General features: G+C 36.9%; 16 protein-coding genes across 16 annotated transcripts; 7 read left to right on the top strand and 9 right to left on the bottom strand.

Annotated features, from left to right (window-relative positions):
* Positions 1–25: 25 nt before the first annotated feature.
* On the top strand, positions 26–493 carry KAFR0I00940 (60S ribosomal protein eL24; the record flags this gene model as incomplete). The annotated part of the gene is made up of 1 exon (XM_003958961.1): positions 26–493. The coding sequence occupies one exon, from the start codon at positions 26–28 to the stop codon at positions 491–493; it is 468 nt and encodes a 155-aa protein (XP_003959010.1).
* A 357-nt stretch (positions 494–850) lies between these two features.
* NAT2 (Nat2p) lies at positions 851–1,492 on the top strand (the record flags this gene model as incomplete). Its single annotated transcript, XM_003958960.1, has 1 exon — positions 851–1,492. One exon carries the CDS (start codon positions 851–853, stop codon positions 1,490–1,492), a length of 642 nt encoding a protein of 213 aa, XP_003959009.1.
* Positions 1,493–2,628: 1,136 nt separating this feature from the next.
* KAFR0I00920 (uncharacterized protein) lies at positions 2,629–3,075 on the top strand (the record flags this gene model as incomplete). The annotated part of the gene is made up of 1 exon (XM_003958959.1): positions 2,629–3,075. The coding sequence occupies one exon, from the start codon at positions 2,629–2,631 to the stop codon at positions 3,073–3,075; it is 447 nt and encodes a 148-aa protein (XP_003959008.1).
* An 80-nt stretch (positions 3,076–3,155) lies between these two features.
* Positions 3,156–4,991, bottom strand: KAFR0I00910 (uncharacterized protein; the record flags this gene model as incomplete). The annotated part of the gene is made up of 1 exon (XM_003958958.1): positions 3,156–4,991. The coding sequence occupies one exon, from the start codon at positions 4,989–4,991 to the stop codon at positions 3,156–3,158; it is 1,836 nt and encodes a 611-aa protein (XP_003959007.1).
* Positions 4,992–5,439: 448 nt separating this feature from the next.
* On the bottom strand, positions 5,440–7,440 carry KAFR0I00900 (putative hydrolase; the record flags this gene model as incomplete). Its single annotated transcript, XM_003958957.1, has 1 exon — positions 5,440–7,440. The coding sequence occupies one exon, from the start codon at positions 7,438–7,440 to the stop codon at positions 5,440–5,442; it is 2,001 nt and encodes a 666-aa protein (XP_003959006.1).
* A 507-nt stretch (positions 7,441–7,947) lies between these two features.
* SSN2 (Ssn2p) lies at positions 7,948–12,066 on the top strand (the record flags this gene model as incomplete). The annotated part of the gene is made up of 1 exon (XM_003958956.1): positions 7,948–12,066. The coding sequence occupies one exon, from the start codon at positions 7,948–7,950 to the stop codon at positions 12,064–12,066; it is 4,119 nt and encodes a 1,372-aa protein (XP_003959005.1).
* A 313-nt stretch (positions 12,067–12,379) lies between these two features.
* Positions 12,380–14,146, bottom strand: DOT1 (histone methyltransferase DOT1; the record flags this gene model as incomplete). Its single annotated transcript, XM_003958955.1, has 1 exon — positions 12,380–14,146. One exon carries the CDS (start codon positions 14,144–14,146, stop codon positions 12,380–12,382), a length of 1,767 nt encoding a protein of 588 aa, XP_003959004.1.
* Positions 14,147–14,319: 173 nt separating this feature from the next.
* On the bottom strand, positions 14,320–14,928 carry LRS4 (Lrs4p; the record flags this gene model as incomplete). The annotated part of the gene is made up of 1 exon (XM_003958954.1): positions 14,320–14,928. One exon carries the CDS (start codon positions 14,926–14,928, stop codon positions 14,320–14,322), a length of 609 nt encoding a protein of 202 aa, XP_003959003.1.
* Positions 14,929–15,081: 153 nt separating this feature from the next.
* KAFR0I00860 (DMT family transporter) lies at positions 15,082–16,146 on the bottom strand (the record flags this gene model as incomplete). Its single annotated transcript, XM_003958953.1, has 1 exon — positions 15,082–16,146. The coding sequence occupies one exon, from the start codon at positions 16,144–16,146 to the stop codon at positions 15,082–15,084; it is 1,065 nt and encodes a 354-aa protein (XP_003959002.1).
* A 1,110-nt stretch (positions 16,147–17,256) lies between these two features.
* On the top strand, positions 17,257–18,906 carry PGI1 (glucose-6-phosphate isomerase; the record flags this gene model as incomplete). The annotated part of the gene is made up of 1 exon (XM_003958952.1): positions 17,257–18,906. One exon carries the CDS (start codon positions 17,257–17,259, stop codon positions 18,904–18,906), a length of 1,650 nt encoding a protein of 549 aa, XP_003959001.1.
* A 261-nt stretch (positions 18,907–19,167) lies between these two features.
* MSI1 (Msi1p) lies at positions 19,168–20,409 on the top strand (the record flags this gene model as incomplete). Its single annotated transcript, XM_003958951.1, has 1 exon — positions 19,168–20,409. One exon carries the CDS (start codon positions 19,168–19,170, stop codon positions 20,407–20,409), a length of 1,242 nt encoding a protein of 413 aa, XP_003959000.1.
* Positions 20,410–20,667: 258 nt separating this feature from the next.
* Positions 20,668–21,072, bottom strand: AIM4 (Aim4p; the record flags this gene model as incomplete). The annotated part of the gene is made up of 1 exon (XM_003958950.1): positions 20,668–21,072. The coding sequence occupies one exon, from the start codon at positions 21,070–21,072 to the stop codon at positions 20,668–20,670; it is 405 nt and encodes a 134-aa protein (XP_003958999.1).
* A 159-nt stretch (positions 21,073–21,231) lies between these two features.
* Positions 21,232–21,900, top strand: MED8 (RNA polymerase II mediator complex subunit MED8; the record flags this gene model as incomplete). Its single annotated transcript, XM_003958949.1, has 1 exon — positions 21,232–21,900. One exon carries the CDS (start codon positions 21,232–21,234, stop codon positions 21,898–21,900), a length of 669 nt encoding a protein of 222 aa, XP_003958998.1.
* Positions 21,901–22,105: 205 nt separating this feature from the next.
* Positions 22,106–23,221, bottom strand: RIM2 (Rim2p; the record flags this gene model as incomplete). Its single annotated transcript, XM_003958948.1, has 1 exon — positions 22,106–23,221. One exon carries the CDS (start codon positions 23,219–23,221, stop codon positions 22,106–22,108), a length of 1,116 nt encoding a protein of 371 aa, XP_003958997.1.
* A 454-nt stretch (positions 23,222–23,675) lies between these two features.
* On the bottom strand, positions 23,676–24,487 carry RPL21A (60S ribosomal protein eL21; the record flags this gene model as incomplete). Its single annotated transcript, XM_003958947.1, has 2 exons — positions 23,676–24,147; positions 24,477–24,487. 2 exons carry the CDS (start codon positions 24,485–24,487, stop codon positions 23,676–23,678), a joined length of 483 nt encoding a protein of 160 aa, XP_003958996.1.
* A 613-nt stretch (positions 24,488–25,100) lies between these two features.
* Positions 25,101–26,040, bottom strand: RPS9B (40S ribosomal protein uS4; the record flags this gene model as incomplete). Its single annotated transcript, XM_003958946.1, has 2 exons — positions 25,101–25,666; positions 26,034–26,040. The coding sequence occupies 2 exons, from the start codon at positions 26,038–26,040 to the stop codon at positions 25,101–25,103; spliced, it is 573 nt and encodes a 190-aa protein (XP_003958995.1).
* Positions 26,041–26,273: the final 233 nt, after the last annotated feature.

Genomic DNA, 26,273 nt, shown 5'->3' with positions numbered 1-26,273 from the left:
CTAACTCAACAATTTTTAATAACAGATGAAGGTTGAAATCGATTCCTTTTCAGGTGCCAAGATCTACCCAGGTAGAGGTACTTTATTTGTCCGCGGTGACTCCAAGATTTTCAGATTCCAAAACTCTAAGTCTGCTTCCTTATTCCACCAAAGAAAGAACCCAAGAAGAATTGCTTGGACCGTTCTATACAGAAGACATCACAAGAAAGGTATCACTGAAGAAGTTGCCAAGAAGAGATCTAGAAAGTCCGTCAAGGCTCAAAGACCAATTGTCGGTGCTTCCTTAGACTTAATCAAAGAAAGAAGATCTTTGAAACCAGAAGTCAGAAAGGCTAAGAGAGATGAAAAGTTAAAGGCTGACAAAGAAAAGAAGAAGGCTGACAAGGCTGCCAGAAAGGCTGAAAAGGCTAAATTAGCTGCTACTTCAGGCCACAAGGTTTCTAAGCAACAAGCTAAGGGTGCTTTCCAAAAGGTCACCGCTACTTCCCGTTAAATATCATTATAATTTGCAGATCATAAATTTATTAGTGTAATAAAGATACTTTTTTCAATATTTTTTACATAGATTTTTCACTTTTTATAACTTTTTAAGACTAAAACAATTCATACTATACAGGATGCGGCATTAGCATTCAGTTGGATAAGTACTTTCGATGCCGATTCTGTTCTGGATCTGACTGTATCAATATAATATAGGTTTACTTGCCAATATTGAGTAAGTTGTTACTTTTCAATTCAAGGAAAAAAATACTGAAAAAATAGGGTTAAACTCATCACTCGATTGCAAGTTCAAGAAACACCCAACTTGTAAGAAAACGACAGGAACTAAGCCCAGCTAACATCTACCACAATGCTATTCAACGTAGGAATCTTACGTCGAAGGCTGCCTTTCAATGCTGCTCTAGTAAGATTGAAGAATCAGCCACAGTTTAAAAGGCTTATAAATACATCAAAACCAGTCTATACGAATGGACATGCAGCATTCAATGAGACCACTAACAAGAAGACAGAAAACGGGATAAAACAATTGATTCAGAAGTACGGATACTCGGCTTTAATTGTGTATGTTGGTGTGTCATTAATTACAGTGTCCTCATGTTTCTTTGGTGTTCACTCTATAGGTGAAGAAAAAGCTAGAATATACATAAATCGTGCCAAGAGACTGTTTGGGTATGGAGAAGCGGATGAGAATAAGGTAGTTGAGAAAATGCACAAGAAGAAGCTGGAAAACTCAACGAAGAATGCGAAAGATTGGAAAAATAGCCATTTATTGGCAGAATTTTTGATAGCGTATGGATTGTACAAGAGTTTAATATTCATTAGAATTCCTATTGTGGCAGCGGCAACACCGTATGCTGCAAGAATCTTTCAGAGGCTTGGGTTTACGAAGATAGTTGGCAATAATAGGACGGTAGCTTCAAAATATGTAAATGGTCAAGTTCCAAGACAAAAGAAAACGACTGGTCAGAAATGGTTTAATGGATTGATGTAGAAGAAAATCGCCGCTACAGATAAAAAAAATCTTAATAGGGGTGAGGACCACTCCCCCATTCATGTACATATCTGCATACAAATAATTAAACCTAAATAAATTTCAGTGTTCTTAATAAGTAAAATATGACGTTCATTTCGAGCCAATACTCATCAAAGCCCTATACAAAAAAAAGAACCTCATAACTCATAAAGCTATAAGCAAGCCATGCCCTAACGCCAAAAAATGATCATTTTGGCTCAACTCCTATTCTCAATTGCTGAGACCTGAAACTCTTCCGCATAGTAGAAATTCGGTATACGAGAGTACATGTGCATCCCGGCATACTGCTACTCGCATCATAAGCCATCATATATACACATATATAGGTTCAAAACTCACATGCCGACGCTAAAATCGCTCATGAAAGTGCACAAGTAACTAGGTGTTCCTCACATAATATCAATCTGACTTGGATATAAATTACCTCGGCCCTCGTTACGGTTGTCAAGGATGAGAATTGTTAGATGAAAGTGGACAAGTGGGGCGTTGATTTTGTTGTTTATACCATCTTGGGCCAAACACGGTTTCAGTGCGTTGCCCTTTCGAGTAAGAGCGCTTTTCGAGAACTTCTTAAAGCAAACGGTAACCTAGTGTGACGAGTACCGTGCCATCAAGAAAAAAAAGACGAGTTGCTGAGAATCAACACCCCACAATACTACGAATATATTGGGTTCGTTGAACATTGTAATTTAAAATATAAAAGATGCATGGAAGCTTGCCATGGTACGTAAAATTAAATCTTGTTAGTGTGTGAGAATAGTATATATATATATATCATCTCAGTACATTATATTACGAAAAACGAAGCTGACTCTTTTGTATCCGTATAAAGAAGAGGTCAAAAGAATTTAGCACTTCAAATAGAGCAGTTAACAAAATTCTATACTAGGGTTTTAACATCTAAGATAAATCATATACATAAAAAAATAATAAAATAAAGCAAAAAATATAGAGAAATCCAAATTTGCCAAGTAGCTCTGTGACGAACTTTGCATATAACACTTCTATGCAATAAATTGATATTGAAGTCAATTTCATAATTCAAAATTCTTTTAAAAAGATAAGCAGTACTTTTGCGAACTCATTGCTTTTTCATGTCCCCATTTAACGACTATTGCATTTTCTGCGATCAAATGATCAGTAAATCAGAATTCTCTTCAACTATAACACCATCTTCACCATTTTCCAAAGAAGAATTGCTTTATTGCTGCGACTCATGCAAATTGAATGACCAGCAAACAGCTATTCCCGATTCAGAAAAACATAATATCCATAATGAACAAAATTACATATTCCAGTCATCTTTGCATAAAAATTACAATTCTCTATTGAGTTCTCCATCGACTTCACCAGGCGCTACTGCTACGAAATCGTCTAAAAATAAAGTATCTTCCAATAAAATTGATACTACTAATCCTTATTATACCATCTCTTTAACATCCTTTAGTGACATCACAAATAAATCATCTTCGTTCTTGAATATCCCCGATCAAATAGCTGAAAATAACTATAAGCTATGGTTGCATAAATTAAATTTTTAAATATAAAACACACATACTTGTATATTGTCTATATTTAGTGATGAATATACTCTTCCCTTTCTTTTTTTTCCCTCCTACTATTATTTTATATTGGCCAGCCTTGTCGAATTCATGTGAAGCTTGATATCTAAAGACTCGGTGCCCTCTTCAATCTTCATCAAACGGCTTCTTTGTGCATCGACCTCATCACCCGCAGCAATAGCCAATTTTCTTAGTCTCCCACTAACTTGTTTTATCTTGTCCAGATTCCTATCAATTTCAATTTCAACGTCGTCATCTTCTTCGTCATTTTCAAATTGATATGCTTTGGCCCTTTGTAAAATTTCATCCCTTTTGTATTTTTGTTGCATAGATGATGATGCTGATTTATCGGTACCATTCATTGCATTTTCGATTCTGTGTGTGGAAGCATAAAGACTTTTATTAGTTTCTTCAATCATAAAATTTTCTTGAATTTTTCTATTTCTCAAGGTGTCCTCCTTCTCTCTACGTCTTCTTCTAGAATTGAATGGATTACCAACATGAACGGCAAAAATACTTCTATTTAATTTTTCAAGCTCACTAACTTTATCTTCTGCAGTCACATTCTGAACTTTAATCAGATCAAGATTAGTTTCAATGGTATTCAGCTTTTCACTCTGATGCCCTAATAAACCTAGTGTATTCATACCGGCTTTTTCTGCGTCCATTGCCATCTTCAATGTGTTTTTGGTGGATGCCAGCGAACTTTGCTTGACAAATCTAATCTCCTGTTTGATTTGATCAATTTCTTCATCTTCTTGCTCCTGCTGTATATTGTTCATGTCATCAAATGTAACGTAGCCTTTGTTATCATATTCTTGTACTTCAGGTTCTTGGTTAAGATCAAATGTCTCTTGTTCTTGTAATTGTTGCTGCTGCTGCATTGATTGAGAGTCATAGTTATACTCATCTATTACGTTATTTAAATCATCGTCTGGATCATAGTTGAATGATGACATTGGCGTCCTCGTATCGTTTCTACTTCCAAATAATTCTGATTGGGTTGCATTTAGGTTCAATGAGATATTGTCCTGCTTTTTCACGTATACATTTTGAGATGAGTTAGAATTATCATATACATTGGCATCTTTGTAAGAGGAGGAATCACCATATGGATTTGCAGTGAAATTAGCAGCGTTTAAATTGCTATATGGATTTGATCTACTAGAACTCATACTACTATATGGGTTCTTAGTCGGTGCTGGAGAATTATCTCTGGAAGCCGTTGGTGTAATTCTGTTCTGATATACATTATTTCTAGCTTCAGAAAAAGAATTGATTCGATATGGATCATTGTTGGTTGATACCGATGAATTACCACCATAGTTATATGCTTTCTGCTGAGGTACAGTCGTCCTCCTGTCAGGCATTGAATATGGATCTTGAGATGGAGCTGTTCTTCTATCAGACATTGAATATGGGTCTTGAGATCGAATGGCCGTCCTTTCAGCATTCGATACGTTTTTATTAGTGTCGTTGCTTTTCATCATATTTGTCTTAAAGCTGGTATAAGGATTTGAAGCAAAGCTTTCTACATCTGTATTCACGGCAAATGGGTCGTAGGTTGTCTGTACCCTAGTTGGCTCTTTACTATTTTCCCTACTGGAATCATGCTTGTGCGTCTGTAGCTTGAGGTCCTGTGGTACCTCATCAAAATTTGAGACGCTGTCCAGTTCAGACTTATTCAAATCTATTTCAGATGGTGCATAACCTTCTGGTGCATACGACCTGTCAGTTCGTCTGTCATTTGCAAACTTACCATAGGCATCAAAACGCGTAGTTTTCTTTTTATTTGGGTTTTTGACAGATATACCTAGATCCATCAAATTTTGCCTATTTTCTTCCACTGTAGCCTCTTTTGGTGGCTTGATCTTCAAAAATTTCTTAAGTCCCATAGTTTCAAAAGCAAACAATAATGAATATTAAATATGAAAGGAGTTAATCAATAGTATGAATGCTAAATTATAGATGGAATAGCGAAAGCAAAAACTTAAATAAAATGAAAAAGCAATGGTTTGAAGTGTCCTGATAACTCAAATTCTAACGTTTATTTAAAGTTCAAAAAATAGAAAAGCAATTATGCAAATGTATCTGCCAAAACCCTGGACAGATCAACGACTTCTGATGTTTCAAGTTCTGTTCAAGACGCCAAAGCAAGCCACATCTATCAAGATCAGATCGGGAATGTAAAATTAGAAGTGCTCTCTGTCCGAATTCTCGAGCAACGCAAAAAATAGCAACATTGCTACCCGGATATAGCTTCTAATCATTATAGTGTTCGAATGCAGTGTCTGTCGCAGTTATATTACTGGGTTTAATGGATTCCATAACACGGATTATGCATTATTTAGTATTTATAGACGTATATCTTTCAGTTGCCTCCTTACCAAAATGCTCCTGGACCATGTGCGATATTGCAACATTCCCATAAAGATTAACAAATCTTCTTCTCACCACAATGTTGTTATGTGCATCAGGCTGTATCTTAACTAGGACTTTTCTCCATGGCATACTTTCTTGCCATGCTCTTGCAATGCGCTCTTGCACTCTATTTACGGTCTCATTTGGATAGATTATCCTCTTATAGCCTGGCCTGCTCTGGTAGTGTGGTGGAGGAAGATCTTCTGGATGGTACAATTTGTCATGGACAACCGAGTCAGATCTAGTTTCAGGATTTTTGATGTATTCTTGGCTGGGTACGGGAGCTGTAAGTACAGATAATGCTGATAAAAGGGTAGAAGCCTCGTCAGGTGCTGAAAACTTCTTTTTATTTTTCTTCTTGGAGCCTCCAACATCAGTGTCATCATCTTCTGACTCTGAATCGGTGCCGTTTATCTGGCCCCTTTTAAACTTCTTACTGTTCCTGTTACGTATGAGTGATTGGGGCATGGCCCATTGTAAGGCTGCTTTCTTATCCAAGCTATCCTGTGGAATTTCACCTGTTTTGACATTAGTTTCATCTGGTTCAGGTATATTAGTAGACGATTCTGAGGTAGGAGTTGTTTCTATTGGTCCGCCAAGTTCACCTGCTGGAGAGGATGCCTCCTTCTTTTGTATTTTTTTCACTTTAGCCAAGCTTTTCCAGTCCAAGTACAATAATGCAGCAGTTCTCAGTGGAACAATCCCATCATGGACAATGTTAGCATACAGTGTACGATTCACGAATCTTTCAAAAATTGATTTTGCTGGTGATAGTGGAAGTATTTCCATTATTAATTTTGGAAGATGTTTTTTGTCAGTCTTTGGAGCATCACTGAACAAACCATCCTTAGATGTCAGTGGAGTATACTTCAAATTTAGATCCCTACCAGTGAGTCCCAGAGCACCCATATCTAATGGGAGTGATATATACATGGGGAAATCACCGATTACTCCAATAAATGGACTAGCTAATGCAATGAAATTAATCGGTTTGATACCGTTTTGTGGATTGAAAATATCTGGTCTCTTAACACTAATATAACGGACAGCCATTGATTGAGTTGGGCCGCCTAGGGAATGACCAATAAATGATATCTTATCGACTTTATAATCTTCATTAAGTTCGTCAATGGTCTTTATGACGTATTCACCAACTCTTTTCCCCAAATAATGGACACCGTGCGCAGACTTGCCCATATTATTCATACATCCTCTTACGACAACATTAGAATTAATGTCCTCAGGTAAGGAATTGGCTATCTCTTCTATTTTATCCTTCATATACAGCATATCACAACCAATATTTGAAAAGATACCATGCGTTAAAATAACCAAATGAACCGGTTTTTTGGGAAACTTGGGTGGTAGACTCCACAATGATAGTGTATCCCATTCCTTCAAAGCTATATAATCTCTCTTGAAGACTTTATCATTTTTGAACCTCCTTCTAGTGGAATATTTAGTCGTACCAATTTTTATGCTATAATTCAAGCAAGGTTGAATAATTACTGCTAATTGCGAAATGATATCGATTGTCCATGAATATAGCGTAGTGCCTTCAATGTTTGAGTTTTCATTAAAAAACAATTTGGCTTTGAATTTTTCATCCGGTTTCAAATCTTCACAAAACTGAATGGGTTCATCACCTTTCACTGCAGTCTCTTCATTATAATTGTGGGGTCTCACGTCAACATAAAACGCGTATGGGCCAGTCAAATAAATAGGCCGTAGCAAGGCACTCTCTTTGTTTTTTATCTTAACAAACAATTCCCTTACATCAGAAAGATCAGTATCCAGTTTACCTTTATCAATCGTTAATTTAAATCTAGTCAAATCGCCAACACCTAAGGTTCTAGTTTCATGTACCAGCAAATGACCCTCCGTCAGATGCGAAGTCCCCTTCCTGTTAAAAGATGGTGACATCTCGTTAATACAGCTTCGCCGATGACTCAATCACACACACACTATCACAAATCGCTGCGTTTGCTTTTGTAATCGAAGTGACTCTTGTCATCATCGTTGATTTTTTCAGCTACAATCAAAAAAGCAAAGAAAAGAAAAGGAATTACAAAGAAAATTTTGAGGACGCATTTGATAGCGCCGCTAGAGGCGTGCAAAGCCGGGTAGTAATATCGCATTTTCTCGTCTTGCTGTTGAAAATATATAGCTGAGATCTGGATTGTGACTAGTACCGGTCTGCCACTTTTATGATACGGTTAACTCCATATAGAGGAAATAGAGAGTGTGTTTGAAGTGATCACATCACTAGCCAAGAGACCACGTTTCTCGAGACAATATTTTTGTTAAATTTTACGAGAAAGTTTTTGAGACTTCTCAAGGGACATTTTTTAATTATTTTGTTTTTGGGCTTAGATTTCAAAATCATTGTACTGTTAATATTCATTCATCCTTAGGTATACCCTTATAACTATGGACACTGACGTGACAGTATTTCGCATGGAAGAGCTTTCTTCCAGTTTTTACAAGATTGAAAATATTACCAAGATTAATTACAGACAGTACATTCCGAAGCACAATGAAGATCAGTGGTCAATACAGATGGAACTCTTACTAAGAAAACAAGACAGGAAAACCCTAGTAGCGCTTCTTTCAAGGGAGCTTTGGGTATTCAGTACTAATGATAATCAGTTACCTGAATTACCACCGATGACAAATGAATTGGTGGTTCCGGAAAAGGAAGGCGAATTCACTTCGGACTATTCGAAACCTAATCTCCCTCCTCATTATGCACTTTTCTTAAAGGCATTAAGAAGAGCCATATACATCAATTTGGCGTTTGAATCTAATAGCCAAGTAGTTCAGTTTGGAAATGCATGTATTTCTTTAAAGCAATCCACCTCAGATTCGAATTATCTTTTACAATTAGAACCTCATCTATTTTCAGATGGTGATTTGGCAGTAACTGTTTGCACTAAAAATGTGGGTCTTATACCCTTAAGAGAGGAAAATCTGAACGAGGCCTTCTTTCGATCGCATGCCCTCTACTTAGCACCATCAGGTATAAGAATTGACTACCGACCTACAAATGGACAATATTGTCTTTCACCAGCGCCCCTTAACGCTGAGTTATTATTAAAGACATTAAAACATTCTCATGGGGTTAATTTTCTAGAACAGACCAATCTAAAATGGATTACTGTGGTACCCCACTTAGCCCACTTAAATGGGTATACTCCAAGCATCTCATCATATATAGCCTCAACTACTGACACGAAGAGGATAGTTTGGCCTTTAGCATTGTGTTTTGCGCAGCCTGCTACAAAGATTACAGATCCTCTTAAGGATGATGCTCTGTCGTTTCAAACATTTCGTGACGCTTTGGACATCGTAGATGATTTTATTCAACTAAGACAGAGTTCTGCTTACAGAACTCCTGGTAGTATTACAAATTTGGGAACAAATCCAATGAGTTCGGGTGGCGGGTACACAGAGCAATTTCAACAATCTTACAAGGGCCCTTTCTCCGGTAGTGGTCACCCATCTATCAATGCATCACCCTCTATTCATTCTGCATCAAATCATATAAACACTGATATCTCCCCAAATGGTCTCGGAATTGACAAAACAGTACTACCAACTGATACGTTCAGCAATGAGCTTTTCTCCTCACCTAGTATGAGCAGAGTATCTGGAAGAAAGAAAATAACAGTGTCCAACAATTCTAAAATAAGTCATGGTAATGAATTGTTCAATGGAAGGAGCATAGATGACACAAATACGGTTGACATTAGCCCTCTGAAATCTGAAATTGACTCTTTTATTATGATGGAACCCCCTATTGAGCCTCCGATTGAGAATATATCAGATGATAAGGATTTATTTGGAGAAGATGATGAGGACGAAGATCTAAATAATACTGCCACTGGGACTAATCCAGCTACAAATCTTAACTCTTACAACATCGATGGAGACGAGGATTTATTCGGAGAAAGAAACGAAACCCCTGCATCAGTACCTAAAGAAGTTACAAAAGGCGGGTCTGATGAAATTACAGAAGACATGTTTGGGATGTCTGAAGATGATGAGGAAACAGGAAGACATAGTAGTACTCCGGCGATGTATTACATGAACCCTAATACAGATTTAACAAAATCATCCGTAAAAAAGAGAAAATATCTTGATATTCCAATTGATGAGATGACGTTATCTAATAGTCCTTTATACCAGGACCCTGGGGCACCCCTTCCGATTGAAACCCCAAGAGATAAGAGAAAAAGTGTCTTCGCTCCTCTTACATTCAATCCTATCATCGAGAATAATGTAGACAATAAATACAAAAATGGTGGTAAATTTTCCTTCAGCCCTGCAATAAAAGAGGAAGCACTAAACTTTGATGTGATGCAAGGTGAGTTATCTAGCTCAGAGGATGAAGAGAGTGAGTCGAGTTTCGATGCAGATCAATATAATAATATGAACCAAGAATTAAAATCAATGGAAGATAGTGTGCATGATACTAATTTCTTGAATTATCAACCAATTCAGGGTGTCCAAGATTCTGTACCACCTGAATTGTTATCTTCAAATTTTGTATCAGTAAATGACGCTTCTACTAGGGATAACACTAACTCCATCTGGAGGATACCTCAGAGCGAGATTGTAACAAATGAATCTCCGTTAAAGACTGCGGAGCCTTCTTTACCTTCACTGGAACCAAATCTATCTACAAAATTGTTGAAGTCTGAAATATCGGCCTTTGCTGACGATGTAGTTCGTGAAAAAAGTGGAAGTGTGTCTCCTCCATCTGATACTGGATTACAAGAGGCAACAAAAGATTCGAAGTATCAGATAAGCGAAAAGGCTATGTCCCAATATTCCTCGAACAGTCTACCATTTTTATTGAGGCATATGCCAATATCTTCAATTCCTGACGTGTTTTTGGAACAAAATGTGACTTTGAAAATTTCTAAAACTAATCAAGATATTGTTAATCTTCTCTGTGAACAAGTTGTTTTTGATTCTGGCATTCTTGCAGATCTTAGTATTCCACGAAATTTATATGAAAGTACCACTGTTGATGAAAAAGGCGTTGTAGCAACAGCGATGCACAATCTGTTCTCATATTTTGAGCAAATGCATGGTAACCAAATTATTAGCAAGTTTTATTCAATCAACCATCCATTCGTATTCGTTAAAAAAAATCATGATATGATCAAGATCAGAGCTGACGCACAAATATTCGGTAAATATCTAAATTCAAGACCACCATCCGGAATTAAGAACTTCAAACTGCTCTTACTTTCTACATCAAACAAAAACGACTGTCTTTCATTTATATCCACATTATCACAAACATATATAAGCCAAGAATTTGGCTTTTGTGAGCTGCTGAAACTTACTGATGAAGATATGAACGGTTTAATTCATTTAAAGGATTTGAATAAACCGAAACTTCTACTGTTAGCAGCCCAAATTGTATCTTACTGTTCTACAAATAAGAATGCTGGTAAAGATGCCACTATAATGATTTTATTACCTCTTGATACAGTTGATCATTGGGAGCTTGTATCTAAGGCAAAATCCTTCCAGATCGTACGTGATGAAGTCAGAGCAAAGATACCAGATATTGAGTTATTTTTTAAGGTAGTTCCATTGAAATTCATCAAGGACTCCCTTATTTCAATCGAAGATATCTATAATTTTGCTTCGAGTATATACAACATTCTCCCATCTAAGTCGGTGAAGTATACTTCTATTGCTCATAAACTTCCCGAAAAGATCGAATTTCGAACAATGCAACAGACCAACGGATCGACGTACGTGCATTATGATGCATATATACATTTAGCTTACTCTAGGAGTATAGATAAGCAGTGGGTATTTGCAGCATTATCTGATAGTGAAGGTAAGGAAAACTTAATTAGATCCTGGTATGTTGGAACATCAAAAACGTTGTTTGATGAAGCTTGTAATCAACTCTGGTCTCTGTCGCTATCATTGGCTGGCAAAAAATATGGGAAAATCTGCTTAATACTTACAAGGTTAAATGGAATACTGCCAGATGATGAGCTAATAAATTGGAGACGTTTATCAGGAAGAAATGTACATCTAGCAGTAGTTTGTGTCGATGACAATACAAAAATTTCTTTTTTTGATCAAGATAAATTTTATCCAACCTTTAAGCCCATTTTCAAAGATGAGAAGCTTTCGCAATCACTTAAATACTTAAGGTTGAATGATTATGAAATCAGAGACATCGATCAGGATGTTCATGGTGTGATTTTCCAAAACCCGTTCCCATTAGCAAATTCACAGCACAGATGTGCAATTAAGAGTGGTGCATTGATTAAATTCAAAAGAACAGATGGTAATGCTTTATTAGATAAACTCGAGGTGAATCTTTTAAATTGCCCTCATTCAAATTGCAAAAAGCTACTTGAGGTCATTTTAGAAGAATTTAGAAATTTAGCTGGCCTGAATACATGGTTTGGCGTTTCGAATGGAGAAAACGCACATATACCTTGGCATGTCCTTGCAGTCAAGAAAATGATGAGAACAATGGTTCACACAAAAGTAGAAATAGTCGATTAATACTTGCATATAATATATACTTTCGATCTTTTTTCAATGCTTACGTTCAAACATTACCAGATTCATAGTTTTTATATCGACGGAGGGGCATAGCTGAAGCTTCACCTTACGGTATAAGCCTTAGTCTCTTCGTATCTTGCGAACTTTTGGGATATTCCATGTCTGTGGTAAGTCGATAAAGCTCACTCCATTCTATACAAAATGATTGTTACATTCTATTTGGTCTCGTTGACAGAAATATAATATGATATAAATATTTCATTGTTAATTCAATTTTGGCATATTTACATAAAACATATATCTGGACTGGTGATCATCGAGTATATTTGAGTTGTCTCTTTTGGCGCCTGAATCTGGCCGTTGGATCTAGTAGGGATTCGTCTATACCCTCTAATACAGTTGAAATGTAATATTCTCCGCCATTATGTGTCCATGAGACGCTATTCTCCTTAAGATCTGATTTCTCTACTTTGATTCTATTCAAAATGTTTTCTAGATCATTAAAATTAATCGTATGACCAAAACTTCTTAAATTTTTTAAGCTAATAATTTTACAGCCTGGTTTAGCGCTTTGTAGTATTTTTTGAACCTCCCTGTTTAAAGCACTATCAAAGAGAAAATTATTTATTAGAAGAACGTCACACTCAGGAACCAGTTGGTTAATTCTATCGTTGTTGACAAAGCTTTGTTTTGATAAAAACTCAATTGGTGCCATGTTGAATCCCATCAATTTGCAGCGTTCTAATAATTCTTTATACTGTAGCTCAGCTAGTTCACTAGCATCGGGCATAATCTCACAGCCAAGACTTAATTTGCAGCCATGTTCTAAGGCGGCTTGAATGACACAATTGCCAACGCCCGATCCTAAATCCATAAAAGTTTTATCGGGGCCTAACCCACACTTCAAAAACACTTCGGTTAAAAATCCAGGTAAGAGTTCACCATAAACGTAATTACTGAATGCTTCATAATGTTTTAATTTTGAAGCATTTAAATGGATTGTTCTAGTGTATGGAATATGCAAAAAGTCGTGAATGAACGTTTGAGGTACTTGTTTTACATTTTGCAAGTGATTAATAATTTCTGATCTTGGAATTTTCCCGATAAATGAGTTATAATCAGAAACTGCCTCAACAAAAGAGGGTAAGTTTTCTTTGTCGTATGCTTCATTTAGTCTTTTAATAATATCATCTTGTAAAGTTTTCGAATATTGTTCTGGTAGATAAACTAACGCTGTATATTCAATTGCTTTGCCAATCTCTGACATTGGGTTATACCTATCTAGCTCTCCAGCAAAATTAATATGATATTCCTCTTTATAATGTGAAAATAAGGGAGAATGTAAAAAAACTGAAGTATACGTGGGGCTCCAATCTGGCGAACGTTGCCTTTTTCTTTTGTGTTGAAAAAACTCAGTTAAGATGGTAGAAGGTGTAGGGTTCCCTACAAAACTTTCATTAGAATTTAGATAGTCGATATCGAAGAGTGGGTATTCCAGGTCGAGCAAAGGACCATCCCAATCCACAAAAGTTGATTTTTCTCGATTTGTTATGGATTCATGTACATCCGTCTGTTCGGTATCATGTTCAACAAATGTCGATGAATCAGAGACAACTTGTGAGGAATCGTCGTCTACAATTTTTTGCTTCGTAATAGTCTTACTCGATTTAAATTGGCGTTTTTCTTTCTTGGCGACAGTTTTGCTTATAGCTTTTTTCTTCTTCTTTAGGGACATAATCTTACCATTGGCAGTCCTAGTTTTAGTCACAGAAAGCTTCTTTGCACTTGAGGTTCGCACTGATTTTGGCTTTCTAGATATCTTTTGCTTAACTTCAGTCTCTGGCGTCTCGTTTTTTCCTATTTTCCTGTTAGATGTCCTTATGTAACTTCTAGGTAATGAATAATCAAAGGATGGGTCGTATCTAGTTGCGTCTTCTAGCAAATTCTTCAATTCATTGCTAATTTTAGGTGTCTTGCTAGTCTTCCGTTTGGGCACCGAAGCCAACTGTGCACTCTCCTCATTAAAATTTTTAGCATTGAGATCTGTTGACGAATGGGGAAATGGAATTGACCCGATCATGTTGGCAGTTACAGGCTTCACGAATAATCTGGTAATTGCATCCCAAATATGTCTATAATGTGTTTCGTGAAACAAAAAATACCGAGCAATTGATGGAATTCGCGTAAAATCTGTAATTCACGTGAAACCCACGTGACTGATCTTTCTATATGCGAATTTATATGTGGTTGGGATTAATTACTGTTATTATCGTTGTCATCGTCTCTGATATTGTTGATCTTTCTCTTTGTGAGTTTACGTTTCTTACTAGTGTTGGAAGCTGTCGAAAAAGCGTCTTCTTCCTCGTCATCGTCATCATCGTCATCGTCGTCATCGTTAGAAAAGTCTTTCAAGCTTGGAGTATCAAATTTGACCAAAACGTCTTCTACTTCGTCACTGTCACTTCGTACACGCTTGTCGAATATTGTGTGTGACCCTAGTACGCTACGTTTCCTGTCTATTACTGGTGAGAGTAAATGGAAACTAAAATCTTTGTTGTCCTTAACGGTATTATCGTTTTGTAAATTATCTATAATTTTCTTATAATTTGATATTTTCGATTCATTCAATGCCTTGTACAACTTGATTGATTCCTTTAAATTGTCATTCTCTCTTTTCAAATTTTGTACTTGGGAAGTTAGATCAGATAATTGTTTTTGAAGGAGTAAAGTTTCGTTAACTATCTTTGGTGCCGATGATGTGGTTGAAAGATTCGGCTCTCTGGCAATGTAATGGTTGTAAATTTTTTCAGCTTTCTCTACCGATTTGTAATAATTTGATATCAATTGAACAAGCGTAGACATGATTATCTTTATGATTATGCTGTCTTGGAGGTACTTATTACTGTTTAATATTTAAATGTGTGGGAAAAAAAAAGTAACATTAAAAAATTGGCGATGCTTTTATTAGAGAATGCAGAATATATAAGAAGGTTTGGTATATATAGTTTTAATTCGTTAAACGATTGAATCGTAGTGCGTAATGGATGCTGATGGTTCTTGAGTCTTTTCCTTTTGATTAATGAAGAAGAATGAGGTAAGAATCAAAGTTGCACCGATGAGGTAAATTTGATTGAAATTCGAATTTCCCTTGAATAGGAAATCTCCTAGTATGGCGAAGGGTATAGTGAAACTGAGACCCATTGTAACGATCAAAGGATTGGTTAATAGAATGGCTTTAGCCCAACAAATATCGCTTATGAATGCAATGGAGCAGTTTAGAATGACGATTGATAAGATTTTGGTATTTGATGGGAATTGTAAAATCTCGATTTTGGTTACGTGCAATAGGAGTAGCACTGGCCAGAAAGTGACGAGAGAGAATATACCAATGAAACCAAAGAAGAGTTTTATGTTTAGTTTTTTGTTGATCAATTTTTTGAACAATGTAGAGTATACACCATAAATGAATGCACTTGAAAGAGCGAGAATATTTCCTATCATGGTATAGTATGGATTACTGTGGAATTGGGAAACAGGGTCCGCATTTGAGTTCGTCACTAGAATGACAATCCCCATGAATGATACCACTAGACCGAATAATTTTGTGGAATCGATGGACTCTATACTGAGCAGTACACCAATAAAAAGTGTGAAAAATGATGAAGTGGAAGATAATATTGTTTGGGATGCCACTGTGGTGTAAGAAAGAGAGAAATTTGAAGTGAATGCAGCAGAAAACCAAAGTACCGCGAAGAGGAAACTTAATCTAATTGTTTCTTTCAGGGTGAATGATTCATTAGATTTAGCTGATGATGTCAGTAGAGATTCTTTCTCGGCGTTGTCAGTGATAACGGTATCTGATGGAATTTGGAACGAACCTGATTTCCAAGAAGACATGGCAATTTGTTTGATCCATGGTGTCAAATATATGGAAAATGATGATACGCTTAGATAAGTGATGAGAAAAGGTTTATTATAATTGAGATCATCAAATAGAGCGTTCAGTAAGAATGAAGATGAGACCCATAATGTTACCACTATGAAGATTAAAGATAATCCCAGGAACCAACTGTTCTTCATCCCTATGGCGAGCTGTTTCAAGTAAAACTAGGAATTGACATGTTCAATGGCATGATTAGCTGTGTGTATTATGTATATATATATATATACTATACCATATGTTGACTCTGATTAAGTGATGAGACAATTTTTTAGCGCATGAAAAGCACTTTCCACCACAACTGCGGAGGACAAAAAAGAAAAGAGGTCACGTGAATTTAAAAAACTGTGTAATTAATCACGTGATAAGGTGCACTTTTCAAATCTGTTTACCCGGATGCCTTTGTTTGGTTTGATTTTTTCCCCCAAGCCTCTTCCGTGGAAAAACCTGAAATTGCCACCGTGTGACATCGGCACGAACAAGATTTGTGGCATTCACAAGGACATTCCACATTTTTGGTTTTATTTCCCGTCGGGGGAACAAGAATCGGCACTCGCTGACTCCTTCTGTTTGCGGAAAAAAGCGCACTACCACCAGTATCACTCGCTCACTGACTAGTCAACACAACCTCGGCAGGCAACAGACACGCCATATCCCCCCAAATTATATCCATCATATATAATAATACACAATCAGCAACACCGAAAATCTTATCCCTCCCCCACTACCCCCCCTAGCTCTCTCTCTATCTCTCTCATCCAAGGTACCCTTCTCCTCAAATATTACAGGAAGCTAGCAACATTACACTACACTGCAGCAAACGCATCGCTCAATGAAAAATTTTTCGACTGCCCAAAACAAAACTGTCAAAATTTTTCATAACACCGTGCATGAAAATCCCACGAGACTATTCAATGCCAAACAAACTTTAGTGGTAAAAATTTCATCAAGACTTGGCTCATTCACATCACACCGTCCGTACAGGCCAATTTGATTACGAGGAAGAAAGAGCACAGGGAGAAACAAAGTACTTCTTACGTACCGAAGAAGGGTCGTCACAACTAGAATGTTCAATACAGATTTTTTTTTTTTGCCTCTTGGGCCTCTTTTTGCTGGCAACTTGGAAAAATGTCTCAACTTTTTTCTTTTCCCTTCTATCTTCTTACCTCACTTGTTATTTATATACTGCATACCTAATTTCTCTTAGCTTGACTTTTCATAATACACTCAATTAGATAGAAACTAAGAAGATGTCTAACTTTAATTTAGCTACTGAATTACCAGCTTGGTCCAAATTACAAAAACTTTACGAATCTCAAGGTAAAGATTTATCTGTTAAAGATGAATTTCAAAAGAATTCTGACCGTTTCAGCAAATTCTCAAAGACTTTTGACAACTATGACGGTTCCAAGATCCTTTTCGATTTCTCCAAGAATTTAGTCAATGATGAAATCTTATCTACTTTAATCGAATTAGCTAAGGAAGCTAACGTCACCGGTTTAAGAGATGCTATGTTCGCTGGTGAACACATCAACTCCACCGAAGACCGTGCTGTCTACCACGTCGCTTTAAGAAACAGAGCTAACAAGCCAATGCATGTTGACGGTGTCAATGTCGCTCCAGAAGTCGACTCTGTCTTGCAACACATGAAGGAATTCTCCGAACAAGTCCGTTCTGGTGCTTGGAAGGGTTACACCGGTAAGAAGATCACTGACGTTGTCAACATCGGTATCGGTGGTTCCGATTTAGGTCCAGTCATGGTCACTGAAGCTTTAAAGCATTATTCTGGTGTCTTAGACGTCCACTTCGTCTCTAACATTGATGGTACCCATCTTGCTGAAGTCTTAAAGGTTGTCAACCCAGAAACTACCTTATTCTTAATTGCTTCCAAGACTTTCACTACCGCTGAAACCATCACTAATGCTAACTCCGCCAAGAAATGGTTCTTAGAAAACACCGGTAACGATCAAGCTAACATTGCTAAGCATTTCGCTGCCTTATCTACCAACGAAACTGAAGTTGCTAAATTCGGTATCGACACTAAAAACATGTTCGGTTTCGAAAACTGGGTTGGTGGTCGTTACTCCGTCTGGTCTGCTATCGGTCTTTCCGTTGCTTTATACGTTGGTTTCGACAACTTTGAAGCTTTCTTAAAGGGTGCTGAAGCTGTCGACAAGCACTTCGTCGAAACTCCATTAGAAAATAACATCCCATTATTAGGTGGTTTATTATCTGTTTGGTACAACAACTTCTTCGGTGCTCAAACTCACCTTGTCGCTCCATTCGACCAATACTTACACAGATTCCCAGCTTACTTACAACAATTATCCATGGAATCCAACGGTAAGTCTGTCACCAGAGGTAACGTTTTCGCTAACTACTCCACTGGTTCCATCTTATTTGGTGAACCAGCCACTAACGCTCAACACTCTTTCTTCCAATTAGTTCACCAAGGTACTAAGTTAATCCCATCTGATTTCATCTTAGCTGCTCAATCTCACAACCCAATTGCTGAAAACTTACACCAAAAGATGTTAGCTTCCAACTTCTTCGCTCAAGCTGAAGCTTTAATGGTCGGTAAGGACGAAGCTCAAGTCAAGTCTGAAGGTGCTACCGGTGGTTTAGTCCCACACAAGATTTTCTCCGGTAACAGACCAACTACCTCTATTTTAGCTCAAAAGATCACCCCAGCTACTTTAGGTGCTTTAATTGCTTACTACGAACACGTCACTTTCACCGAAGGTGCCATCTGGAACATCAACTCTTTCGACCAATGGGGTGTCGAATTAGGTAAGGTCTTAGCTAAGGTCATTGGTAAGGAATTAGACGACTCTAACAAGGTTGCTACTCACGATGCTTCCACCAACGGTTTAATCAACCAATTCAAGCAATGGATGTAAATTTGAGTGTCTTAAGCTCTCCTTACATCTCTTCTTTTTCTTATATGACTCTTTACGTATATAAATATATAGTTATTTCCTTATAATGATGATTATTATACTTTTCTTGGACTGTTTTATTTGTGATGACTATGTCAATTGTAATTAGTCTTTCAATTACGCGTTAGCTTTTGCAAATATCAACTATTGCTGAAAATAAAACGCCAAATTTGGCAATGATGAAGAAAACATTATACAACGACAAACAAAGCATCTCGAGGCATGACTACTGACGCACCCATTGAACCAAGTTCCATCCCAGATGACTTGCAGGAAAGGTACTCTCGGTGGAAGAAAAATACGAAGTTGCTCTATAGTTATTTAAATACAAATACATCAAAATGGCCATCATTGACTTGCCAGTTTTTCCCAGATTTAGACACCACTACAGATACACATAGAATTCTTCTCTCGACATTCACCTCATCACAGTTACCAGAAGATGAATCTCTCTATATTGCAAATTTATCAACTTCGAATCATCTCAATTGGTCGTCTCTTAATAATTTTGACATGGATGAAATGGAATTTAAACCAGATAATTCCACAAAGTTTCCCTCCAAGAATTTGAATGTGGATATATCCATACCCTTCCCCAATGGTGATTGTAATAGAGCAAGATACTTGCCTCAAAATCCCGATTTATTGGCCGCTGCATCTTCAAATGGTTCTATTTATATTTTTAATAGGACAAAGCATGGTTCACGTAGACTTAATAGTAACCAAAGGTCATTTGAAGCAAGACTATATTCTACAGATAAGATGGATGAAAATTTTACTAATTCAAATGAAGCAGTCTCCATTGCTTGGAATTTACAAAAAAATGGCACTTTGGCCTCAAGTTATTCACAGGGATCAATAAAAATATGGGACATTACAAAATACTCATGCTCTGATCCTACTTTACGAGAAAATGAACTCACAATTCCTTTTGACCCAGAGGGATGCAACGAAGTGACGTGGATGGTAAATCATGATTCAATTTTTGCTGCCTGCAGTGAAAGCAATAAATTATCTCTATTCGATGTTAGAACTAAGGAAGAGATGCTGAAAATGACTGAAAACATTGGTACACATAGTGGAGGGATCAATTCGTGTAAGTTCAACTATTATAACGATATGCTCTTGGCTTCTGCAGACTCTACTGGTAAAATTAATATGTGGGATATAAGGAAATTGGATAAGGAACCAATAAAGTCATTTAATCATAATTCTTCCATTTCAACTCTCGAATGGAATCCAAACTTAGAGACAATATTGGTAACTGCGGGACAGGATGATGGTTTGGTTAAAATTTGGGACACAGCCAATGGTCAAAATATCTTCGTTCATGGTGGTCATATGCTGGGCGTTAATGACGTTTCTTGGGACTTACACGATCCTTGGTTATTGTCTAGTGTCTCAAACGACAACTCCATCCATGTATGGAAACCAGCCACAAATCTAGTGGACATAGAATCCTGATCTAAATTTATCATTTTAATAATACAAGTAATTACATAGATACTTAGATAAGCTACTGCCAATCGCATTTATTCCGATAGAAAAAGATCTCAATGTTCTTCAGAGGTGATTTATTGGAGAGATACCACTTCCATCTATGCTAACATTCCTTCGCTGAATATACTGTCCAAAAATCAGAATGTTTGGGGAGGCCTGCTTCCCATTCTTGTTTCCAGGTTTCAACCATATCGAGCTGATCGCCGTATTTTACAAAAAGATCTAAACTTTGGGAAGCTTGATGTTCGATAGCCCTGATAATTGAGGTGTTAGTCTAGTTTTGCGTACAAATGTAGTGGGATTGTGAGGTATATTTCTATATCCCTTCGGAGCAATCCCATCTGGATTCCAGTCTTTATCATAGAATATACTCTTTTTACCCAATGAGTTATCATTTCTCTCCTGTTTTTCGTATCCCAGATCATACTGTTCCATAAATTCCAGGTCCCTTTGCAATTGCATAAGGAGTTGTTTCCTTTTGGGATCAGTTTTTACACTCACCTCCAAAGCCTTAATTTTGTCTCGAAGCTTCGTTCTACTGGCATTCTTCAACCTCAAAATTCTGTCTTTAGTCCTCTGTTCTTTCTCCTTCTGCTGGTTTGACTGTCTTTCCTTGTTATGGTTCATGTGTGAGAATGTCTGTATCACAATTAATATATTGAAGAAGACTTGTATATCTCATCGATATCGGAATTGTTTTTTTTTTCATAGAATGAAAAATTATGTGCAAAGCAAAATTGGCAATATTCAACTATCGTTGAAATAAAAAGCCTATCGCATCAAAAGATGTCACAGGACAGCATTAACCTACCACCCAGGACAGCACCTCATGATGGAACAAAACCTGACTTCTCTGGGGTCCCAAGCCAGGCATTAGACGCAGTAAGGATGCGATTAGCACAGCTAACGCACTCTTTGAGGAAAATTAAAGATGAATTATCGAAGGCTAATCTCCCGCAATGGTACTCTTTACAGTCACAACTAAATGTAACTTTATCACAGTTTTCTTCTGTCACATCCACTTTGCAGCATTTTCAAGACACTTTAGACACAACGGTAGTATATCCCTTAACTAAGTTTCCCACAACGTCGCATGAAAATCTCTTAACCACTCTATTAAGAAAGAAATATGCTCCAGAGATCGATGAATGGATTAAATCAACCAAGGAAGCATCGGGTCTCAATGCAGAATCAATCACACAACAAGAGATTGACAGAATACATCAAAACGATAAAGAAATTACTACGTGGGCGTTGGAAATCTTCGCCAAAGAGTTTGACGATCACAATTTCAAGGGCTTTCAGACGAAGAGAGAGTCCACAAGTGATTCTGATTCAGAACAGATATATGTCCCATCTTCAAGCCGTTATAAACCTAAAACAACATTCGAAGTTGAAGATATACTGAATTTCACTTACAAAGGAGAACATAAGTCACTGGAAGTGAAAAAGTGACTTTCTAACGTTTCTCACATGTATTTACAAGGTCGTTTCTATTAAAATTAGAGACTTGTAGTATATAGATATACTACGTAATAAATATTGATTAATGTTCATTTTCAAAAAGAAGCAATGCAGTAATAAATCGTAATGTGTTGTAAGGGTATCAATGAAGATGCTTCTAATGAAGAGGTTTTCAAAAACGCAACTGTTTATAGTATTAGGAGAGAAGTCTGATTACAAGCTCCCATGTACCGAACATAATGATGCTATTTGGTACAGTTCTCATTAAATGTGGGGTTAATCCACTATACATTGATCTAAATCCTTCTTCTCTTACAATTACTTTGAAACTCTGTAGTAGGCCTGTATATTTTAATTTTCCACCTTCCACTGGTGCTTGTCTTAGTCTAGTTCTTACAACTTCGTGTGGATATGTTAATATACTAGCAATGAATTTTGCTACACCTGCACTACCGGATCTTTGACACCACTCTTTTATCTTGTCGCTCCTACTTTTCTTTCCCTCGTCATTATAGCCAAATTTTTCTATGGATCGTTGTTTTATGAGATGTCTCATTTGTTCATATAGTAACCACTGCAATACACCTTCAACTGATCCCAAATATGAAGCACTTAGACCCTTGTATAAGCCATGGATACCTTCATTTTTAGTAACATTCACTAAACAATCCCAGGAATTCTTATATTGTCTAGTCTTGCCTGCCTTGTCTAATTGAACTCTAGTTTTGATTAACCATATTGGATTGGTCGCAGTAGCAGTAGCCCAACCAGCGGTAGCGGCTGCTAGCAAATGAATTGCAGGTGACTCTTGACCGTTATTCAGTGCTCTAGAATAAATTTCTTTCGTAGTACCATACGTAAAGAAGTTAATACTTCTAGCCGGTATAACACCTACCAAATTGGGACCCAATCCTTTAAACAGACTTCTGAATCCTTCTTGTTTATAAACATTACCTATGATATTGCATGTTTCTTTAAAATGCACAGCACCTTCCATCATATAGTTTAATGATCTATATCGAGATTTCAAGGCAGCATTTGCATTAGATTTATAGGTAGAAAGGTAAATATCACTCTGAAGTCGTGTTTTAACCAGGTCAAATGGACAAGTAGCTACAGCGCCAGCCATACCACCGATTCCTCCAGCAACAAAATGTACCCAAGGCTTAACCTTCGGATGAGTCTCAACTTTTGGCCCTTTCAAATCAATCTGCGTTGGCTCTCTATAATTAGAGCCCTTCTCGTCACTTGCCAAGTATGGTGTGGACTCAATGGCATCATTCTGCCATTCTTCTAATGATTTCTTTCCCATGGCTGATATGACTATATCTCTTTATCTGGCTTTAGGAACGGTATTTTCACCAAAGCGTTTCAAAAATAGCCAATTACAGTTATCTTAGAAAGAAGAAGAGGATGCTATTAAGATAGTAAAAGGGATTCTAAGTTTAGATACCTTTTGATAACTCATTGATTATCAAGCTAAGTTTCTCTACCTTCCAATTTTTTTTCAATGTTGCCCGATTTGAATGCGCGACAGTAATAATAATGTCAATCAACTTTGTTTTGGCATAAGTACAGCATTGACACATTTATATCTCATGAGGATGTTGGTCAGAATTCGTTTAATCGAGTCATATTCAGTATGTTGAAAGTTAACAAAAATTGTAGAATAACTTATACATTACTTAAACACAGAAGCATATATATATTTTTGTTTATATAAAGATATGACGAGGAAAAGCAGAGCAAAACAAACATCGGACAGATTAGATGAAAGTTTCGTATGGAACTGGGGCTAAGGTTTGTGGAACGTTACCTTCAGTAGAAACGACACGGGCTTCTCTTGGTTGAGCTGGTTGTCTCTTTAATTGAACAGCGACACCTTGAGCCTTAGCTTCAGCTCTCTTGGCAGCGTTAGACTTAACTCTCTCTAAGAATTCAGTTCTACACTTGGAGTGCTTAACGTGTTCGACTCTTAAGTTCAATCTCTTTTCTAAGTATCTGTTACCAACCATCTTGTTGACAATGACACCGACAGAAGATTTGGTGACGTTGTAAACAACACCGGTTTTACCTTGGTAGAACTTGTGTGGCATACCCTTTTGGATGGAACCATTAGCCTTGATATCGACGATGTCACCAACCTTGTAGACCTTCAAGTAGGTGGATAATGCAATCGCACCGTGCTTTCTGAAGTCACGTTGGAACATGTAACGAGTACGAGATCTGTAACCATGTCTATATTATAAAAATTCAATTCAGTAAATTGGAATATCAATGTTAGTAACTATGAACACAACAGTTTTTTTTAAATTTGAAGATCATTCTACATTTATCGTCTTGATTCGATTGCATTGTAACGTATTACCCCATGTTGCAATTCTAATAATTCCAAGTATCATATTAACTTCAATTCATATATCTGAAAGGAGAACCCAGCCAAAAACTATGATGGTATTGGTACTTTTCAACCTCATTTATTAGCAAAATATCGATATACCAATATTTGTCTGACGTCACACATAGTATAATCCTCAAATTTCAGCATTTCATAACTCTGCACATACGATTTACCCATCTTTGCTTGTCGTTTGTTGTCTTATTGGCGTCAAATAACCCAAACTACCTTTAGATTTTGTCATTGCTAATATATCTAGAGAGTTTCAATACTATTTTCTGAGCGTAGACCAGATGCCCTCCCCAGCGAAACTAGACCAGTCCGTTTCCGATCCCATTGGTAGCTCTACCTACAAGCCCGGGCATGCCCTGCCCAGATTCTCTCACCGAATTTTGATAATTCTTGCCAAAACCACGCGACGCAAAAACTAGAAACCGAATAAAATAAATATTTCATTGATATTTTCAACAAAATGTTCAACAAGCTATGTACGGATGTTGTAAAATTGTATGGGTGTAAAAAGAAAGCAGTCAAAGATTACTTATAGCTGGAAGGTATTCGAGCTTTCATCATTCTCTTTATGTCCATATGTTTCCCTGAAATCGAAATATCTGCCCTCTATTTCTTGATGGTGGTCATAAGTGTGCCAGAGCTGGACCACATAAAAGAATCGGTTATGTGACAGCTCAGAAAAATCTCATCTCAAAGTGAAAAATAGAATAAGTTTTTAATTCCAAAAGGTTAATATGATATATAAAATACAAAAATAATTTATCTTAAGGTATTAATTAATTTATTCTTCGTCGGCAGCTTCACCTTCTTCAGAGTTTTTACCAGAGTTCTTTCTAGCAACTCTACCTGGTCTAGCACCACCGAATGGGGAAGTAGAAGCAAAGTCAATGTGCTTTTCGGAGTCTAATCTAACCATGAAAGATGGGATGGTGACGATTTGCTTACCGACAGCAATGTGTCTTTGGGTGATCAAAACTCTAGCGTGGTGGATAGACTTAGCTAAACCTAACTTGTAAACTTGAGTTTGTAATCTTCTTTCCAAGAAATCTTCAATCTTTAAAGCTAAAACATAATCTAACTTCTTCTTGTCTTCAGATAAAACACCAACTCTGACTAATCTTCTGATTAAAGCATTACCTTCGAATAATCTCTTTGGGTCCTTTTCGTCTCTAGTTAATAAATCTCTAGCAGCACGACGGATCTTAGATAATTGGAAAGAAATTCTGTAGATTTCTCTCTTGTTCTTTAAACCGAATTCACCAGCTAACTTTAATTCAGCGTCTAAACGAGAAGATTCGTAAGGTCTCTTTGGGGTAGAGTAGGTCTTAGAGTAAGTTCTTGGAGCTCCTAATTAAATAATAAGACATGTTAGTTAATGATCCTATAAAAAAGTAAATGGGAATGAATTCACAAGAGTTCAAGTCTACATAAATATAAGAGAGAATATCAGTATATCTTCCAGAAAAGGAAGACTAGGATAAACGTATAATCATATGTGGTTGATACACCACCAGCAACGCTGCTTTTAACTGAAGTGTCGGGAATTCAGTGTAAAAAGATTGCTGTGATTAAGCGTAGATGATAAGCAGTAGAATGTATCTTGTGCTTTGATGATCCTAATATTTCTCAATTATATCTATGAGGACCCGAACCTCGTGAAAACCGTCAATTTATGATACATAGTATCATAAGAGTTGGTTGGTATGGTACGTACTTGGCATATTTGGCTTAACAGAATTTCTTTGGGGACTCAAACATTGAAATAGAGTATGATAATCAATAAATTCTATTTAAGATTCACTTATACAAGAGCCTCTTACTCGATATTGAAACTTTCAGAATGGCTTCCACATTGCGTCGCTCGGAAATGGCATATTGGAATTTCGGGACATTTTTGAAAAAAATTTCAATTTATTTGATTTTTGAAAACCCACGTTGTATGGGTTTTGTATGT

Source organism: Kazachstania africana, chromosome 9 (genome assembly GCF_000304475.1).
Source record: "Kazachstania africana CBS 2517 chromosome 9, complete genome".
NCBI lineage: Eukaryota > Fungi > Ascomycota > Saccharomycetes > Saccharomycetales > Saccharomycetaceae > Kazachstania > Kazachstania africana.
The sequence above is the reverse complement of the archived record's forward strand: the minus strand, read 5'-3'. Positions and strand labels throughout refer to the sequence as shown.